The sequence below is a fragment of the Strigops habroptila genome, chromosome 20 (assembly GCF_004027225.2).
Source record: "Strigops habroptila isolate Jane chromosome 20, bStrHab1.2.pri, whole genome shotgun sequence".
In the NCBI taxonomy this organism is placed as follows: domain Eukaryota; kingdom Metazoa; phylum Chordata; class Aves; order Psittaciformes; family Psittacidae; genus Strigops; species Strigops habroptila.
The window spans coordinates 218,630-238,103 of NC_044296.2; the positions used below are offsets into that span (position 1 = coordinate 218,630).

General features: G+C 63.2%; 2 protein-coding genes across 2 annotated transcripts; one reads left to right on the top strand and one right to left on the bottom strand.

Annotated features, from left to right (window-relative positions):
* The first annotated feature begins 40 nt into the window (after nt 1-40).
* OCLN (occludin) lies at nt 41-7,668 on the top strand. The gene is made up of 9 exons (XM_030509352.1): nt 41-129; nt 1,071-1,115; nt 1,482-2,193; nt 3,139-3,297; nt 5,553-5,716; nt 5,865-6,044; nt 6,121-6,292; nt 6,698-6,739; nt 7,075-7,668. Exons 3-9 carry the CDS (start codon nt 1,483-1,485, stop codon nt 7,174-7,176), a joined length of 1,530 nt encoding a protein of 509 aa, XP_030365212.1. The 5' UTR covers nt 41-129; nt 1,071-1,115; nt 1,482; the 3' UTR covers nt 7,177-7,668.
* A 326-nt stretch (nt 7,669-7,994) lies between these two features.
* Nucleotides 7,995-15,638, bottom strand: NR2F6 (nuclear receptor subfamily 2 group F member 6). Its single transcript, XM_030509353.1, has 4 exons — nt 14,796-15,638; nt 11,673-11,767; nt 10,079-10,603; nt 7,995-9,478 (listed from the first exon to the last, which is right to left on the bottom strand). The coding sequence occupies exons 1-4, from the start codon at nt 15,038-15,040 to the stop codon at nt 9,204-9,206; spliced, it is 1,140 nt and encodes a 379-aa protein (XP_030365213.1). The 5' UTR covers nt 15,041-15,638; the 3' UTR covers nt 7,995-9,203.
* Between the last annotated feature and the right edge of the window lie 3,836 nt (nt 15,639-19,474).

Below are 19,474 nucleotides of genomic sequence, written 5' to 3' on the forward strand. Positions count from 1 at the left end.
CCACCCCCTCCCATCGCACCCCTCCCCGGAGGCGGAAACCGGGGCCGGGCCGGGGCCGGTCTCCCGCAGCGCCCGGCGCCGCTCCCGGCTGCCATTTTAAGGTGAACAAAGAGGCGGAGGCGCGGGCAGGTGAGTGGCTCCGCGTCCGACGGGACCCCCCCGGTACCAGCACCGGGAGCGGCAGCGGAGGCGAGCGAGTTCGCGGTACCGGAGGGCGCACAGGGGGTCTCCCCGCAGTGCAAAGGGGGGGGTCCCGCTTTCCCCGCTGCTCCTGCGCGCACCGCGGTGCCCACCGCGCTCCACACCGGTACCGCGGACCCCAGCGGTACCGGCACCGGGGTCCCCACTGGTACCGGGGTCCTCAGCGGATCCCCAGCGGTACCGGCACCGGGGTCTCCACTGGTACCGGGGTCCTCACTGGCACCGACGTCCCCGGGATCGTCCCCGGACTCTCCAGCGGCCCTGGGGCTCCCGCAGCCCCGGCGGATGGAAGGCAGGAAGCGGCGGCTCCTGCCGGGGGTCGCTCTGCCCGCCCGGTGCCCCCGCAGCGGGGCGGGGACTCCCGGAGCCCCCGGTCCCGTGTCCTCCGCACCGCCACCGGGGGTGCGCCGTGTCGCCGCGTCCCGGTTACCGCTTCGGGAGCCTGAGATCCTCCGGTTCCGCTCGGGGAGGGGTCCCCGCTGCTGCCGTGCGCTCGGGGGGGGGGGGGGGCGTCCCTCGTGCGGCGGGACGGGGGACCGGGACCCCCTGAAGCCGTGTTGGGGAAGCTGCTGCCTGAGCCCCCCAGTGCCGCTCCTTGCTGTGGGTCAGTGGGTGCCACCCCCCAGCCCACCCCTAACTCAGGGGCCTCATCCTGCATCACCGGGGTTGGGTTTCCCACAGGGATTCAGGTTTCTCCTGCTCCATGACGGGGTGTCTGGAGCGGGGGGTCTCTGCACTGAGGGGGGGTGGGGTGTGTGTTTTGCGTCGATTTTAAGGGAAACCCCCCCCCCAGATCTTTGAAAGCTCTTTTGCTGCTTTTCACTGAGGTGTTGCTAATGTGTATTTCTTGTTGTTATTGTTTAATCCAGTGGATCTGCTTACGGAGAGAGCCTCGGGGTTAGCGCTGCCCTTGGGTAAGAGCTTTTCTGGTTTAATTAGACCTGGAACAATCTGCTTCATTCAGATGGGGTCTGGTGGTCAAGGGGTCGCAGGGGGGTCAGGGCTGGTGCATGGAGCAGGGCTGGGCTGTGACCGGGCAGCTCTGCTGGGTGATGCTGGCTGAGTCACTCCTCCCGTGCCTCAGTTTCCCCACGAGCCGCAGTGATTCTGATGGTGCTGAGCACGAGCGGGCGTTGACAGTGCTGTTGGGCTGGTGACAGGGACCAAAGTCCCCATCGGGTGTGCGGAGACACCCGTCAGTCCTGCCTTGCGCTGCCCTGGTGCACAACCAGCTCCCACGGCTCCATCCATCTCCTCACCAGGCTCTTCTCCCTGTTCAGCATGAAGACCTATGACAGCCCCACCTCGGGCTACGGGCCCCCCACGGGCTATGGACCCTCCACAGGCTACGGGCCCCCCACAGGCTACGGGTCCCCCATGGGTGATTATGGCGATGGCACCGGTGCCCGCTCGCCTCCACCGGGCTCCTACTACATGGAGGATGTGCCGCAGCACTTCTACAAGTGGAGCTCGCCGCCTGGCGTGGTGCGGATCCTGGAGGCCATAATCATCCTGCTCTGCGTCGCCATCTTCGCCTGTGTGGCCTCCACCCTGGCCTGGGAGTATGGCTATGGAGGGCTCTATGGCAGCAGCTTGGGCTTCTATGGCTCCAGCTACTACAGCAGCGGGTTGGGCTACGGCTACGGGAGCTACTACGGCGGCGTCACCAACCCGCGGACAGCCAACGGCTTCATGATCGCCATGGCCGTGCTGTGCTTCCTGGCACAGTTGGGGCTCTTCGTGGCCAGCATCACCAAATCCAGCAGCTTCCGCTCCCGCCGCTTCTACCTGGTGGTGATCGTGGCCTGCGCCGTGCTGGCCTTCCTCATGCTCATTGCGTCCATCATCTATGTCGTCAGCGTCAACCCCCAGGCGCAGATGACCAGCAGCTACTACTACAACCCCTTGCTGACCATGTGCAACCAGATCTACAGCAGCGGCACCTACCTGAACCAGTACATCTACCACTACTGCACCGTGGACCCCCAGGAGGTGAGGCGGGACCCCCAGCTCTGGCCAGGACCCCCCCCCTTTCCTTGCTCTGCTTCAAATGTGATGCTGAGCAAGGGCAGGGAGAGCGTTGGGGACCACGGTCCTGCCCTTGGGATGGGTGCGCAGCCAGGAGGGTTCCCGTGATGTCTTTAGTGGGTTTCGTGGCTGCGGAGGGCAGGGAAAGGCTGCTGGGGCTGGACCCCAACCTGGCCCTTTGCCACCAGGGAGTTTCGGGGAGGGGACAGGCTGTTGTCCCGGCACAGACCTGGTGTCTGGTACTTTGGTCTCCTCGGTCGTAAAAGTGTTTGAGCAAGGCTGGGTGCGGGCTCAGGTGCCAAGCAGGGTGCCAGCTCTCCCCAGGCACCCCTGATGCTGCTGGCCTGGCTTGGGAGCCCTAAAAGGTCACTGTGGCAGCGTGAACCCTCAAAACCAAGCTCCCGAGCCTGGGTTTCGGCTGGGGCCAGCGGGGATGCTGCGTGGCACATGGGCTGGGACTGGCGCTGCCGGTTCCCATCCAGCCAGGCTGGCCGTGCCGCATTCCTGCGCCCTGAGCATGGGGAGGTGAGGCGCCTGCGCTGCTCCTGCTCCATGCAAAGGCCAAGTGTGGCCTAATCCGTCCTCACCCGGCCCTGATGTCAGTGCAGCTCCAGGGATGTGGCTCGTGGGAAACCATGGGGGCACGGATCCTGCTGCTCCCGAGCCCCAAACGTGTCCTCTTCCCATGAGAAAATCTGGTGCCAAAAGCTCCTGAACCCATGATGGGCTGCATCCCAGCTGCCCAGCACAGGGGGGTTCTGTCCCTTTGCTCCCACCGTGGTGGGGGTTCTGACAGCAGGAAGATTTTGGGATGAAGGGGAGCAATTCCCACTCAGCCCAGGGAGGCGCAGGCTACCCAGACCCTGGGATGGGGTCTTCACAGCTCTCCCCTTCTCTGCACCCCTCCAGGCCGTGGCCATCGTCTGCGGGTTCCTCATTGTCCTCCTGCTCTGCCTCATCTGCTTCTTCGCTCACAAGACACGGAGCAAGATCTGGAAGTATGGGAAGCAAAACGTCTACTGGGACAAGGTGCCAGTGGTCCCGGAGGGTCCCAACGTGGAGGAGTGGGTGAGTCCCAGTGTGGGCTGGGGATGCTGATGGGTACCCGGGGTAGGGCACCCGAGGTAAGGTACCCTGTACCCCCCCATGAGTATCCTCCTTGCCTGCCCTTCCCCAGCGGGGCTGAACGTGCTCAAAGCAGTGTTGGGTTGGGGATCCTGGGGCTGTGCTGAGCCTGTAGCATTCCCTGTTCCCAGCCTGGCCACAGCTTTGTGCCAGGAGCCTCTTTGTGCCCAGTGCTGGTGTGTTTGCTCCGGTTGTGCTGTTATCGCTGCTGGTGCGATGCTGTGCCCGGTGCTCGCCAGGTCCCTCCCCGTCACCCCAGTTGGGTGCTGTGTTTTTTCTCAGCTGGTTCCATTCCCCATTGGCACAGTGAGGCTTTGAGCTGGACTCAAACTCCCTGAAAGACAAACAGGGTGGGATCTGATGGGCCGGGTGCCAGAAGCACAGTGCTGAGGCTCTGGGTCATAGAATCATGGGATGGTTTGGGTGGGAAGGGACCTTAAAGCTCATCCAGTTCCAACCCCTGCCACAGGCAGGGACACCTCCCACTAGAGCAGGTTGCTCCAAGCCCCTGTGTCCAACCTGGCCTTGAACACTGCCAGGGCTGGGGCAGCCACAGCTTCTCTGGGCACCCTGTGCCAGCGCCTCAGCACCCTCACGGGGAAGAGCTTCTGCCTCAGAGCTCATCTCAATCTCTCCTCTGGCAGGTTAAAACCATTCCCCTTGTCTGGTCCCTACAGGCCCTTGTCCAAAGCCCCTCTCTGGGTTCCTTCCTTGCCCTGTGCTTGGGGACACCAGCCCGGAGTCACTGCCCTGTGACACCCTTTGGTTTCAGTCATGGCAATGATTAACTCTGCTCTATGTGGTTGAGCCGCAGAGGACGCCGGGGGCTTTGTGGTGCCCAAACCAGCGTTGTTGGGGTTCCAAAGCCTGTGTCCCTTGGGTGGGGGACCCTGGGGAGGTGCCGGTCCCAGCCTGGCCCCATTGTGTACCGGGACATGCCCCATCCTGTGCTTGCTCTAGCTCCCAGAGCCGGTGTCTCCACAGGGAGGCTGCAGGAAGCCTGCAGGATTCACAGAGAAGGAGGCCCCAGAGCACAGCTCTCAGGGTGCTGCCCAAGCCCTGTCCCTGTCCCCATCCCATCCCTGGGGTGACCCGGGGGTGCTCAGGCACTGGGTCTCCCACCGGAGCTCCGCGTTTATCCCAACCCTTCAGAGCTGGAGCTGAGCTTGGAGCTGCTTGTCCCGGTGCGTGTCCCCGCGCCTGCCCCTGCTGCAGCTCTCATTTATTGTTCATGCTGCAGAAATACCTTTTGTTCTGATTTATTTGTTTTTCTCCCAAGTCCCTCCCTTGCAAAGCATTTCCTGGCTCGCAGGCGGGGGGCAGGACCCGAGCACCCCCTCCCCTGCCCTTTGGGTTGTCCCCGCTCTGCCCAATGCCACCATCCCACCAGTGACACATCCCCACTCGTGGGGATGCAGCAGTTGGGAGGCACCGGGGTGTGAAACCCTCGTAGGACACCTTGTTCTCTGTTTGTGGTTGGGACCGAGATAAAGGGGTGACCTTCGAGCAGGCGTGAGCCTTGTCCTGGTGTGGCACAGGGATGTGGCTGTCCCCACGCCGGCTCCATCAGGCAGAATGGGGACAGGGCCCCCAGTTAACTGTGTCTTCGTTAGTGGGAAGCGCGGGAGGAAGTGGCTTTGCCGGACAGAGCTCGTGGTGACGTCCCCAGGGCCACTGTCCCGGGCAGGGACTGGCTTCCGGCACAAACAACCCACAAAGGGCAGGAAGGAAGCGGGAGGAGGGACGCACGGACGCCCCATGTCCTCCTCAAGGAGCTCTGGCTGTGCCGGGGCAGCAGTGGGGGGCCTGGGGGGGTGGTGCTGGATGGGGTGGGAATGCAGCCCCCTGCAGAGCCTGGCGGGGTCACCCTGGGGGTACAGAGCAGGGTGTCAGGACCCCCCCAGGCCAGGTGTCCCTCTGTGACCACGTCCCAGTGGGACTCCCCCGCGGGTGGCTTTGCCCACTGGGGTCTGTGGGCCCTTCTCCTGCAGCCTCCCCCTTCCCAAATGATGCTCTATGGGGCTCCTCCATCCCTTGCCCTCCAACTGTTGCTGTCCATAGCTGTGTGGGACACCCCATTGCCATGGCTTATCCCCCTGCCGCGGCTACTCTGGGGTTTCTGGGATGGATTCCAGTGTCTCCATGTGCCACATCCCAAGTGTCCCCCCACCTCATCCCGGCACCTCTCCCTGCTGCAGGTGAAGAACGTGGCGGACGGGACCAGTGTGCAGGACGAGACGGCCACGCTCGCCTACTCGGAGAAGCCAATGAGCCCCATCACCGCGCCACCCTACAACCCCCCTGCATACAGCTACAGCCCCCAGGACAGGTTGTACGCCCCCGGCACCTACAGCACCCACGGGTGAGCAGCCGAATGGGGGGCTCTGGGGTGCGGGGGAACCCTCAAGGTTGGACAGAGCCTTGGGTGAAATGGAACTGGATGAGCTTAAGGTCCTTTCCAACCCAAACCATTCCCTGACCCTGGGCACTGGCTGATGTGTCCCCTGCAGTGACCAGCCGGACCAGGGGCTCAGCCCCAGTGTGCCAGAGGAGAAGCCCAGCAGAGCCCCCGCGCGCCGTGGGCGCCGCGGGCGCCGCCGCCACCCTGACCTGGAGGACTCCCAGTATGAGACCGACTACACCACAGCCGTGGAGTCCGGTGACGAGCGGGACCGGGAGCAGTGGGAGAGGTAAGGGGGGACCCCATGGAATGCCCCAGCATCCGGAGCTGCTCCCTCTAGGGCCTGACCCTGCCCCTCTCTGCAGCCTTTACCCGCCCATCACCTCAGACAGCACCCGGCAGAGGTACAAGCAGGAGTTTGACACGGACCTGAAGCGCTACAGGCAGCTCCGCGCTGAGGTGGACAGTGTCAGCGACCGCATCAACGAGCTCAGCAAACAGATCGACAGCATCTCTGAGGACAGTCCCCACTACCAGGTCTGTGGGAGCCATGGGGGTGCTGTTGGGACACTGTGGGAGACAAGGGATGGATGCTTGGGAGCATTTGGGATGCTGCAGGGCATTGGGGATGGATGCTGCAGGGCCTTGGAATGTTGTGGGTCACTAAGGATGGGTGCTGTGGAGCATCTGGGATGCTTCAGGGCCTCGGGATGCTGTGAGGCACCAGGGGTGGATGCTGTAGAGCATCTGGGATGCTTCAGGGCATTGAGGATGGATGCTGTGGACCATCTCGGATACTTCAGGGCATTGGGGATGAATGCTGTGGGGCCTCAGGATGCTTTGGGGCATTAAGGATGCTGTGGGGAAGTTCTTGTTCCCATGGGAACACCCTCATTGTGCTGGGCAGTTGTGACCCCCACCTCCTGCCTGTTCCCTTCACAGGATATTGCAGAGGAGTACAACACGCTGAAGGACCTACAGTGGGTGAGTGCATGGAATCCTGGAATGGTTTGGGTTGAAGGGACCTTAAAGCTCACCCAGTTCCAACCCCTGCCACGGGCAGGGACACCTTCCACTAGAGCAGGTTGCTCCAAGCCCCTGTGTCCAACCTGGCCTTGAACACTGCCAGGGCTGGGGCAGCCACAGCTTCTCCATTCAACCCGTCTCAGTGTCCCACCACCCTCATAGGGAAGAACTTCCTAAGCTCTCCCCCATTTCTGTGGGGCTGGGTTGGTGCAACGCAGATAGGGAAGGTGGAAGCTGTGCCCCCCCCTTCCCCTGTCCCCCACCACTGAAGCTGCTCCTGTGCTGCTTTCCAGAGCCCTGACTACCAGTCCAAGAAGCTGGAGACCAGAACCCTCCGCAACAAACTCTTCCACATCAAGCGGATGGTGAGAGCCTACGACAAGGTGCGGGGGTAGCCTGTGCCTCCCCCAGCACCACCATGGCAGGATGGGCTCGAGGGGCTCCCCATCGACCCTTCCCAAAGGCTTTTGGTGCCTTTTGTACTTTGTTTCTATTGAGAAAACCCAAAGCCACCATTCAAAGCCACCCCATGATGTTGGTGCCAAGGGCACTGGGACTGCTGTAGTGTCCCCCTCCATGCTCGCCCCCGCTTCTTGTGCCTTTGGGGCTGTGGGTCTCCTCCTGCTGCTGTAAATATATCTTGGGGGGGGGGGTTCGCAGCCCGTTCTGCCTCTGCTGGCACCAATGTCTGGGTACTAAAGGTGGCTGCAGCCCCACAGGGATGCGCTGGATGGGGCTGAGCATTCCCCAGTGGGGCTGCTGGGGGCAAAACCCCACATTCCCTGAGCCCCCCCTTTAGGCAGGGATCATCTTTTATAAGGAACCGGCTGCAACTGTGTAATTTTTTTTTTTTTAATATTAAATAAATTGTATCTATTGATTTTAAATCAGTGCTGGGGTGGAAGGGGCAGCAGCAGGGCCGGGGAGGGGAGCACCTTGGGAGGGGAAACCCCAAACACACCCCCCCCCTCAAAACCAAAGTACAAACCTCCGTGCTGGCTCCTGCTCCCCTGATTCTGGTCTTCCCCAACAGGATCCTTTATTCCCAAAGGATCCTGTGCTGAACATCACGCAGGAGCCCCCTGCAAAGCCCTGGTGTTTCCAAACCGCATCCCATTTTAGGTGTCTTATAGTGACTTTGATTTGGGGGGGGGGGGTCCATCTCCATCACCCCAGGGTGGGCTACAGCCTCGCAGCAGCATCAGCCCCTCTGTTGTAAGAAACATCTTTTATTGACTTCATTTGTTTAGTATCATTGAACAAGGGTTATATTTGCAGTGAATCAATCTAAATGACAACTCCTGCAGCTACTCCTGCCTCTGGCTCCTGAGGAGAGCCCTGGTGGGGGGACACCCACACCCCATGGCCTCTAATCCTGCACCCATGGGACCTTCTGGGATCAGAGGCCACGGGGCATCTCCATCCTTCCGAGGTGGCTCTGTCCCCACAAGTCCCTTCCTCCACTATGGCTCAGCCCTGGGGACAAAGCCCCCGCCGCAGCAGCATCACCCCTTTTGTCGCCTCCCAGTGCCTCTTTCCCCCCCCAAACTTGGTTTAACAAGTAATAATGAGGCCCAGGGATGTAGCGAGCATGGGGAGGGGGCTGCTGGTCCCCATCTCCCCCAGCGTGGGGGTGGTAGTGGGTGCTGGATGTGGCCCAAGGGTGGGTAAAGCACCAAGCACAGCAGCAGGGAATGAGCCCTGCATGGTGCCTGGACCCCATCAGCCACCCCTGTGCCCCCTCTCCTCCACTGTACCCCCAACCCCTCCTGTGTACCCCTCCCCGTGCCCCAACAGTGGAGATGCTTCAGTGGAAAGTGCAGGGGGGGAATTTGCACCAGGCACGGACAAGCCTGGTCCCCACCACGGGGCTGCTCCAAGCTCAGTGTTTCAGTCCTCGAGGCTGGACACGTGCTACAGGGCACAAAAGGGGTTTAAAATGACCCTTTTTCCATCATTGCCAGCACTGGGGTGGGGGTGCACAAGGGGGGTCCCACAGCAGTCAGCTCTGTGCAGCTAGGGGACCCTCTGTGCTCCAACCTGGCTGGTCCCACCTCCCATCATCTTCTGTCCCAGACTCCTGCCATCTGACATTCAGATTTGGAGGGGCAGCCAGAGGATGGTGTCCCCTTTCCTGGGCTCTGATGCAGGGACAGAGCAAGGGACCAGCCCCGGGGATGCTCCAAGGTCCCCGGGGGGTGGGACCAAGGCGTTGGGGAGCTCCACTTCATGGGGTACAGAGGAGTTCAGTGTCCAACAGCGGCGGCAGGGCCAGTACCTTCAGCTTTAGGAGGACAACGCCATGACCCCACTGCTTTTGGGGTGAGTGGTGCAGGGACCGGCATAGTTTGGCGCTCCCAGGGGATGGCACCATCTCGGGGCATGGGAGGAAATCCAGGTCCGGCTGCGGGGTGTCTGTCCTCTACTGCCCCGTCCCATAGGGCCAGTTGAAGGTGCTCCCAGACAGCAGCATGTCCCTGATTAGTGTTTCGATGGGCGTCTTCCCCACCAGCCTCATGAAGAAGAGCTGGGAGATGAGCGCGGCCGGCACGGCGCGGAGAGCCGGGAGCCGCAGCAGCAGCCGCCCGAAGCGCTGCGGTTGTGATGGGTACTGTGCCCGCACGTACTCCGTGAGGGCCACCTGAGCCTTCTCCTGCAAGCTCTCCACGTGCGCTGGGTCCGACAGGCCACAGGCATCTGCAGGAGGGGTGGGATGGAGAAGGGTCAGTGATGGGAGCCCCCCCTCTCCGATACCCACAGTGAGTCCCTCTCCTCAACCCACTGCCATGGCCACGCTCCTGCCCGGCTGCTCCTCACTGTATTAGGGGATACAGCTGGCTGCAGCACGGTGCAAGAGCACGGCTTGAACCCCTCTGGCTGCAAAGGGTTGCTGCAGTCTCACTCCCACCAGGAAGAACCAGGCACAGAGATAAGCATGGACAGACCAAGGGATGGGGCTCCCCAAGATCCTCCCCCAGTGTATGGGGGGGGTATTTGTTTTCCCGCAGGTCTCATTCCCATCACCCTGGGGAAGCTCGTCCCTGCACCCAGATGGACAAGCTGGGATGCTGCAAACCATGCTGGAGAAGGCCAGGTTGGACAGGGCTTGGAGCAACCTGCTCTAGTGGAAGGTGCTCCTGCCCGTGGCAGGAGGTTGGAACTGGATGAGCTTTAAGGTCCCTTCCAACCCAAACCATTCTAGGATTCTATGACTCTCTGCACCCCAAAATCCCAGGGAAACAGGGGGCAAATGCTCCCGGGGGGGGGGCTCACCATGGGATCGTGGCTCCAACCTACCCGGCGTGAAGAGCGCGATGGCTTTGAGGCAGCTGTACTCGGCCGAATCCACCTGCAGCCGGTTGAGCTTCTCCACCTGATCCTGGAAGATGCGGATCTGGTCCATAAAGGAGACGACGCGGTCGGCCGACATGGGGGAGGCGTGGAAGCCGGCAGCAGCCAGCAGCGGGGCCATGTGCAGCGGGAGCGCCGACTGCGCCGCATTGAGTACAAAGAGCTCGCTCCAGCTCAGCCGCAGCAGCGCCACTTGGTCGGAGACGGGCAGCTCTGGGAAGAAGGGAATGTTCCGGGCCCATTCCACCGTGCTGAAGAGGAGGCGCGCGGCCAGCTCACAGATGTTGTCGATGCCCATGACGCTGCCCTGCTGCGCGTACTGCGAGCCGTAGCGGGCGGCGGGGTAGGGCTCAGCCCGCAGGAGCTGCGAGATGAGCTCCGACACCGGCTGCCCGTTGAAGTACTCCCCGCTGGGCAGCGTGTTGGGGCTGGTGCTGGAGTGGCTGGGGGGGATCCGGCCCCGCTGCACGGCTGCAGGCAAGGAGAAGAGGTGTCTGCCTGCATCCCCCTGCCCCACGCAGGAAAGATGCGGGATGCTCCCACCGCCCTCTCAGCATCCCGGATGGATCTCTCATCCACCCCAAGGAACAAGGGGCAGCTTTCAAGCTCTATGGGAGAGGGAGGTGGCGTGTGCCGCATGCTGCACCCACCACGTTAATCCATTTAACATCCCAGTGACTCACCAGCTACTCCCAGGCTGCCGCACCGCAGCTTGGCCATGGCCTCGGTGCCGTGCCATGCCAAACCGGGTGTGCCACCAGCACCACGGCCCCTGTGCCAGCTGCAGTTGCCACCCAAGGTCATCCCATGGTGGCAATCATTTATGTGCAACTAAAACGTCCATCCTGGAAGCGTCGTGTCGTTAACCCCGGGGCACTCCCCCTTCTAATTGCATTCAGGGAGAGCCATTTCTCAGCTCCCCCCCCCTCCCATTAGCGCCCACTATTTGCTCAGTCCCTAGTAATTAATTTATGGGCTGTTCATGAGCCACTTAAATGAGAGCTCTAAATCATGCTAAGTGGCAATAATGCCATCTCCACTCCTCTGGAAAGGAGGGAATTACTGTCCTGCTTCCAGTATCCTTCCCTCTTTGCTCCTCACATCAATGCCACCTGCCATGAGCAGAGCCCGCGCCAAGCCACGCTGCGGGTCCAGCATCTCCATCCCCACACGTGCCATGGCACAGCCACATCCTGCCACTGGGATTTGAGATGTGGGGCTAAAGCCTTCCTCCCCTTTACAGCAGCATTTGGGGTTCGCACCCCCAAGGTGATGGGGAGCAAAGAAGCAGCCAGGGGATCCGTGTGGCTGCACTGGGACCTCTGCTGTGCCCGGGGCTATCCTGGCTCCAGTCTGTCCCCTTATCAGCTCCGGCTTTTCCAAACAAACACCACCTGCGCTGCTGGCAGCGGCTGGGAATCAAGGAGGGAAAAGACAAAGGGGGAAAATGGGGCGGGGGGGTGCTGCTGCTAACGGGAGGAGCAGAGCAGGAACTGGAAGCCCTCGGGAAGCTTCCCCATCCCTGCGGTGCTGGTGTTACCTTCCTTCCTCATTCCCACGCGGAAGCACTTCTTCAGGCGGCAGTACTGGCATTGGTTGCGGTGGTGCTGGTCGATCTGGCAGTCACGGTTGGACCTGTGGGCAGGACCGGGGTGAGGAGGTGCCCGTGAGGAACGATGTGATGCTGCTGCGGGGGGGTCCCTGCACCCCACAGGCTGCTCCAACACCCACCTCCCCACCAGCTCAGGACAAAGCCCTTCGCCTCGGAGCGCAGCACCGGCCGTGGCTGTGCCACGGGCGCTCGCAGATGCTATGGAAACAGCGAGTTCCTACAGCAGGGGCTGCCCTTTCCTGTTGCCAGTGATGCCCTGGGCTGCAGGGAAGCTGGAGACACCCCCGGGGCTCCCATGCTCGGGATGGGTGCTGGGGAGCAATGCTCCCGTATCCCAGCAGCACCGCCCCCCCCCGGCCCCACCACCAGACATGTGAGGAATTCCAACTATTTCCTACCAGGTGGGTGCTGAGCCCGAGACCCCCCGGGGGTTCCCCATGGTGGTGGCACAGCCCTGCATCCTCCATGAGGTCTGGCCTCAACCAGACCCGGTGCGGGGTCTCCCCAAGCACTCTTGTAGCCTGCAAGGGGGTCAAGCCTGGGCAAGGAGCTGCAGGCACTGGGTAGCCCTGCACCATGCAGCATGACATTGGCCACCACCATTCCCAAACGGCATCACCAGCATCCAAACCCCCCAGCTCTGATTCCCAGCATCTGCTGGCCCCCACGGTCCTCACACGGCCGAGGGATGCAGCGGAGCACCAGTGACACCAGGCACTCACATCCCACACCCCTTTTCCTGCAGAGGGAAAGGGGGATATCAGGAAACCAGGAATAAATGAAGGTTGTTAAAGCGGCACCAGGGAAGCGCAGGCAGCGCTGGGACACGTCCGGCAGCAGCTCAGGCTCTGCCTGGGAATCCTGACATGAATCTCCTCATCCCTACACGACTCCAGAGGCGAGCCAGGCAGGGATTCCCACCGCGCTCCGACCGGAATTAATTCACCCCGAACATCACCGCTGCGCTTCGCACAGCCTAAAACGTGTTGCTGATAGAAAGTAATTCCAGCAGCGAAGCGATAGCTCATCACCCCGGCAGCTTACATCTTCATCAGTGCAGTGCCCAAAGCTGCCGGCACCGCGGCCAAGGCCTGCATTGGATCCGGCCAACCCTCACCGTGGCCTCGGGGCACATTCCCAGCACCGGGAAACCCCCCCCCCCCACAAACCCAAGTCGGCTCCCAACAGCAGCTCAGCCGCAGCCAAGTTTTCACACGGATAAGCTGCACCGACCTGGGAAGGGGTGAGAACACAAAAGGCGTATACTGTGCTAATTATGTAATTAGAACGTGTAATTATTTAGTGCAAGAACTAAACTGAATCCAACTCACTTTTAATATTCAAATTAGAGCAATCTTGACTTGATGCTGCTTTTGACTCGGTGAACAAAGCAGATGCCAGCACTGCCGGGGGAGCATTGTTCCCGGCCCCTCCAACACTTTACTCCCTACTTGGAAAACCAACGTTTCTCTATTGCACCAAAATCACTTCCCAGCACAAAGAGGAGGGGGGAAAAAACCCCAAAACATCTGAAGTAGGTGCCCAAGGTGACAAGGACAGGATAAAATCTGGGATGCTCATGGGTGAAGGCCCTCAATCACCCTTGCACCTAAGCAGCATCTGGGACGCAGAGCCCATCCCTCACCCAGGGAGCCCCGAATTGGCCTTTCCTTTGTTCCAGGACAGTGGGATTTCTCAAGAGCCATGTGTATTCCTCATCTCCAACATCATTAATCCTGAGCAGACACTCGTCGGTGGATCCTGATGATCGGATGGGGAAACTGAGGCAGGGCCAGAGGTGATGCACACACTGCATCCACGCACACTGCATCCGATGGGGAGGACCAGGGGCAGCAGGAACTGCCCCTTGCCCCACACTGGCAGCTCCGGGGCCCCGCTCCGCAGCCACGAGTGGCTCAAGCTGACGTCAGCCGGGACCCGGCAGCGCTGGTGCCGGGAGCTGCCGGGAGAGGAGGTGCCGTGCACGGGGGAGGATGAATCTAGGCCGCCCAAACGAGAGCAAGGCGGCTTGGAGCCGGCTCCTGCTGCAGCAGCAGCGCTGCCCTTTCCCTTCTCGAGGCATCTCAGCACCACCAGATGAAGCTCAAAGCAGCTGGACCCCTTCAGGTGGGGAGAAAGTGGGGTGCAGAGGTGGGGTGCAGAGCCTTTCCAGCCCAGCTGTGAGTTCCCATGGCTGGGATGCGGGTGCCATCCTCGCAGCACCTTCCCTGGTTTAGCCAATACCATTGGAAGCGCTCGCACGTGGATCCAGACTGGCGGGTGAGCCCCTAAACACACATTTCCACCCTATCTACACCCCAAAACCAGCCCAGAGATTAGGTCCCCCACCAAGTGCCAGCCAGCCTGATGCTCATTCCGAGCCCAACTGGAACTCCGGAGTTATTTGCAGCTCGAAACTTTGCAGGGGTCACATCCTGGTCCTGCTGGTGGGCTCGGATTTGCTGCAGCCCCTCTCCCCAGCTCAGCGCCCGCAGCACACCGGGCTCTTGACACCTTCGATTAATGACACTCGGTGCCGCACCGGTGCTTCCTCCCGGTAGAGTAGCCGTGACTGGAGCAAACCATGACCATGAATGGTGGTTAATGCTGGAGCAGAGCCAGGCAATGATGAGGATCTGGACACCGGCTGCGCCAGAGCACCCATCCCTCGGGGATCCATCCCGGGAGTGTGGATGCTCCAGACAGAACGGTGCTTATGTGGGGTACAGAGCACCGGGGGCCCCCCGTGCTGCACCGGGGGCCACTCTACGGTCACAGTGGGGCCCCTGTTAGTGCTGCAGCAGGGCCGGTGTGTGCTCCACAGCAGGGCCACTGCAGAGCCACGCTGGGGACCTGCACCAGGGCCACCGGGCAGCCGCACCAGGGCCAGCATAGAGCCTGCACTGGGGGCCAGTGCGGAGCCACACCGAAGGCCACTGGGAAGCCGCATTAGGGGCCACAGGGAAGCCCGTACCGGGGAGCTGCCACCGTGCCAGGGCTCTGGCCGCCCGGGGTCCCCCCACATCCCTCCTCCGGTGCCGCCGTCCCTACCTGCAGGTGTAGCTGAGGTTCCTGCGGATGCTGCGCTTGAAGAAGCTCTTGCAGCCCTCGCAGGTGAAGACCCCGTAGTGCTTCCCGCTGGACTTGTCCCCGCACACCACGCAGTCCACCGGCGCCCCGGCCCGCTCCTCCTCGCCGTGCTCCGCGTCGCTGCCGCCGCCCGCCGGGGACGCCGCCTCTTCCCCGCCGCCGCCGCCGCCGTTGGGCTCGCCCCAGCCGCCGGCCACCATGGCCATGGCTCCGCGGCCCCGGGGCTCAGCGGCGGCCCCGCCGCCGCATGGAGCGGTGCGCGGCGCCCGGCGCCTCTCGGAACGAGTTGAGCAAGTTTTTGGAGGGGGTGGCGGCCTGTTCGGGGTTTTTTTTTGGGGGGGGGGTGTTCCGCCCCCCCTCCTTCTTCTATCCCAGAGCTTCCTCCTTTCCTTCCCCCCCCTCCGTTAACGGGGGGGCCCCGCGGAAACTTTGCGGCGGCGGGAGCGGGGCGCGGTGCGGCGCATCCCCCCGCGGGGCGCGGCGGCTCCGGGCGCGGCGGCAGCCCCGGGGCTCGGCCGCATGCGGGGGCCGCCGCTGCCCGCCCCCGGTGGCTCCTCCGCTCCGCGGCACCGGCAGGGAAGGAGGAGGAGGAGGAGGAGGAGGAGAAGGAGGCGGCGCTGCCCCGGCCCGCCCTCGCCCCTACGGGCCCCGCCGCCGCCGCCGGTCCATGCAGCCTGGTGCCGGTCCGGGTCCGGCGGGACCCGCTCCGCCGAGCCCCAGGGCTCTCCCCGCCTCCCGCAAAAGAGCAAAGTTCAGCCGCTGCCGCGGTGGCCGCCCTGGATGCTCCTCCCCGTCCTCCTCCCCTTCCGCTCGCCGCCCGCCGGGTCCTGCCCCGGCCCCGGCCCCGCCGCACCGGGCCCCCCCTCCCCGCCGGGCCGCACCGTGGAGGGGGACACACGGAGACCGGGCGGGCACCGCTCCGCACCGCAGCCGGGAGCCGGGGCTGGGCACGGCAGGGTCTGGGCGGCTCCGTGGGCCGGTGGTACCGGTTGTGGCGGAGCCGGGTACGGCCTCGGTGCGATGCCGGGTGCGGGCAGGGCGATGGAAGAGGCCATTTAGGTACCGGAGGTGGCTGGATGCGGCCCCCGCGGTGGCCTTTGGGGAGCAGGGTCCTTCGCCGGCGTGCCGGTTTGCCGGGCCGTGGCATGCCACCAGCCTTGGTTACGGCTGCGGCCCTTGGTCCCCACAGCAAGTGACCTCTAAACTGCAGCGGTGTGGCAAAGGCTGCCCTTGGGGACAAGGGACCGTGTCACCGGCCGTGTCACCGCATGGCATGATGCCGCACAGGGCTGCGGGGTCGCGGGATGAGGGTGGGAAGCGATTCCCAGGCCTGGCCCATGGCCAAGCCGCCAGCGTTGGGAATCCCGTCTTCTTGCCAACAGCCCCAACGGGATCTTTAATCACAGCCAGCGGCACGAGGCCGCGGCTCCACGGCTCATGTGGGGGGTACAAGGGCCGGGGCCATGCCCTTGGGGTGCTCCGGTGGCACCGGGGGTCCCTTGGGTCCCATGGCTGGGGCCGGGGTGGCTGCAGCCCTGTTTGTAATGCAGTTCATCAGGTCGGACCTGCACGGCCACCCTGCGGGCTCTGGGTGCTGGCTCTGGGTGCTGGCGCTTCGTTAATTGTTAACGAAGAAACAAGCTTTGGGAAAGGTCCTTGACCCGGGAGCAGCCCCGTGGGATCACCCTCCCTTCGCCTTTCACCTGCTGGATAAACTCTCCTCCTGGCCATGCCGTGGTGGCCCTGGTGGCTTCAGTACTGCACCGTTCCCCTTCGCTTTGGGGGTGAAGTCCGGCAGGCATGGCTCAGAGATGGGGTCCCCCTGCACCTCTGTCCCCTCCGCTCCGGTGCCCCCTTGGGGCAGGCCTATCCCCATGGAGAGACCCCAAGGATGCTGATACTGATCAGAGCTGCCAGGACCTTTGTGGCACCTCGTGGTGCCATCCTTGGCATTCCCAACCCATGCGCTAGGGCTGGCATCTCCACTGGGGATAAGGGTAAGGCAAAGCAAAGCGGCTGGATGTGAAAAACCCCATGAAAGGGGAGCTGGAGGAGCTGGGGTGCAGCAGAGGTGGATAGGTTACAGCTTTGTCCATAAATAAACCTCCATTTCCTCCTGTCTGGAGGGATCTCTGCTCACCAGGTACCTGCTAATGCAGCCATGCTGAGATGCCCAGCAAGGGCTGATGCCGCAGGGGCTGCTGTGGTTGGGAAGCCAGAGCTGGCTGGGAAGGGGCTGGGCTCGAGGAGGGGGGGGGTCCCATTCCGGGCAGGGGGGTCACCCCCACCTGCAGCCAGCCCCGCTTCTCCTTTCTCTTGTGTCAGGCTGTGATTTATGGCCCTTTCCCTGCCCCGCTCCCGCCTCCTGCCCCCTGCAAAAAATAATAATCCAGGAACAAAGGAGGAAATTGGATCTTCTCCCCCGCGCGGCTCCGGCCCCGCGCTGGGAACCGGCCTTGTTTTGACGTCGGTGTCCAGTTGGCGAAGGCGTTTGATCTCCGGAGGAATTCCTCCTTCCTCGCGCTGCTCCGCTGCCTCCGCTGCACAAAAGGGCCCCCCGGGAGCTGCCGGCGCGTTTCATGCCGCCCCGGTGCCCCCCGGGAAGGGTCCGGCACGATGGAGGCGCTGCCGGGGCTCCGTGAGGATTCCAGGGTTGGAGCCAGCTGCGGTGTTGGGATAGGGGTGGTAGCAATGATCCTCCTTTGGCTGGAGGGTGATTGAGCAACCCTTGCCAAAGTGTGCCAGGGCAGGGCCCGGTTCGTGGCTGTGCCGATGGAGAGCTGGGTGCCGGCAGCACCAAAGAGCCAGATACCAGCACCGCCAGCCCTGACCCCATTTCTGCATCCTGGTTTGCACCACACCAGGCTGTGGGGCAGCCATTCCCTCTCCCAACCCCACGTGGGAGCTTCCCAGGGGGGTTTAGACACCACCACATCCATCTGTCTGTGCCCCCATGGGGACCCACGCCTCTGATTTGAGCAGGATCTGGCCCTACTGTGCCCTGGAGGATGCTGAGCCCCAACCACGCTCCTCGGTGCTGCATTCCTGAGGCCGGCTCCCGCCGCGGGCATGTGTGGACGTGCCAAGGGTGGCGAGGGCAGGCGGGAGCTGTGCTGGAGCCGGTGGAGGGGTGGAGGGCCCCTCATGGCCGGGAGGGGTCCCGATGCTCCCAGCCCTGGAACGTGGTGACCTTGCAGGGCCCAACCGCAGCCACGCTGCCGCCAGCGAAGGACAAAGGGAGGCCGGGGCCAGCGGTGCCACGGCTCCTCGGATGCCTGAGCAGGGCTGTCCCACACCCCACGGCACAGCCCTGCGCCCCACAGCTGCCCCGCGGCACGGCACAGGGAGCACCGTGCAGCAAACACACCTCCACCGTGTGCACGCACGTGTGCATGGGTCACGCAGTGGGGTGCACACGCGTTTGCATGGGTCACGCAGTGGGGTGCACACACGTGTGTGGGGTCACCACACGCACACACGGGGATCTCTCTCCCCACAGAGTGGTGGTTTCACACACCTCCCCCGGTGCCACGGGTTTGCCCCCAGCCCTGCACTGAGGCAAAGGGAGACGTGACCCCCCAGCCCCTCCCCGCAAGGGCTGCTCCCTGCCCTGCATTCCCGGGATATCAGATCCCACGCCCCAGGCCTGGTTGGATGCTTACTCCCTGGGGGACATGAATCACCTCCCACCTCCCTGATCCCATCACTCCTGCCTCCCCCTTCATGCTCCCCCCGGGACCCGCAATCTCAGAGGATGTGGTGCAGCCCCACACTGGGCCCTGCTACCGGAGGGTGCCAGGGATTTACTGTAGCCCCGACAGAGGGGAAACTGAGGCAGGGAGCAGGCTGGAATGGTGGAGTCATGAACCGGTATGTGGAGCCCTCCCAGGGGAGCTGCAGGTTTCTGGGTGCACATTGGGGTGACAGTGGGGAAAGCAGGGGGAGTCCCACCTGCCAGAGCCACGACGCTGCACCATGCTGTGCCATGCTGTGCCGTGCTGCATTGTGCTGTGTTGTGCCATGCTGTACTGTGCTGCACCGTGCCATACTGCATCATGCTGTGCCGTGCCATGCCATGCCATGCTGCACTGTGCCATACTGCATCGTCATGCTTTGCTGTGCCATGCTGCACCATACCATACCATGCTGTGCTGTGCCGTGCCGTGCTGCACCATGCCAAGCCATCCCATGCTGTGCCAGCAGCTTGGCAGGCAGGACAGCACCACTGGGACCCCCATCCCCACCGGTGCCCCTCGGGGTCCCGGTCAGGCCCTGGGGTCAGCGGGGGGGACTCCTCAATCGGGTCCCAGCTGCCTCCTCCTCCTCCTCCCAGCACCCAGCGCTGAGGCTGCCCCGGCTGCCCCGGCCCATTCATGCGGCTCTGGTGGAGCCTGACCCTGCACAAAGCCCCCGGGAGCCCATTTGAATCTGAAAAGGGGTCTGAGAGCAGAGCCCTGACCTTCAACCTGTGGGTCAGCCCCTCCACACCACCGGGACCCCCCCCACGGAGCCAGGCGTGAGGGGGGGCAGCAGGGACAGGGGCTGGAGCAGCACAGCCCCCCAACTCCAGGATCGGGGTGCTGGGATTTGCCCCTTGAACCAGCCCCTGTCCCCATTTCGGAGGGGTGCTGTGATGAGGT

Bases quoted from the DNA above. Each gene is read 5' to 3' on its own strand.
- OCLN (XM_030509352.1), top strand. From the start codon at position 1,483: ATGAAGACCTATGACAGCCCCACCTCGGGCTACGGGCCCCCCACGGGC. The intron at 5,717-5,864 runs GTGAGCAGCCGA...TGTCCCCTGCAG, and splicing joins GGCACCTACAGCACCCACGG to TGACCAGCCGGACCAGGGGC. The intron at 6,740-7,074 runs GTGAGTGCATGG...GCTGCTTTCCAG, and splicing joins CGCTGAAGGACCTACAGTGG to AGCCCTGACTACCAGTCCAA.
- NR2F6 (XM_030509353.1), bottom strand. From the start codon at position 15,040: ATGGCCATGGTGGCCGGCGGCTGGGGCGAGCCCAACGGCGGCGGCGGC. The intron at 10,604-11,672 runs GTAACACCAGCA...CCTTGCCTGCAG, and splicing joins CGTGGGAATGAGGAAGGAAG to CCGTGCAGCGGGGCCGGATC. The intron at 9,479-10,078 runs GTAGGTTGGAGC...CCCCTCCTGCAG, and splicing joins CATCGCGCTCTTCACGCCGG to ATGCCTGTGGCCTGTCGGAC.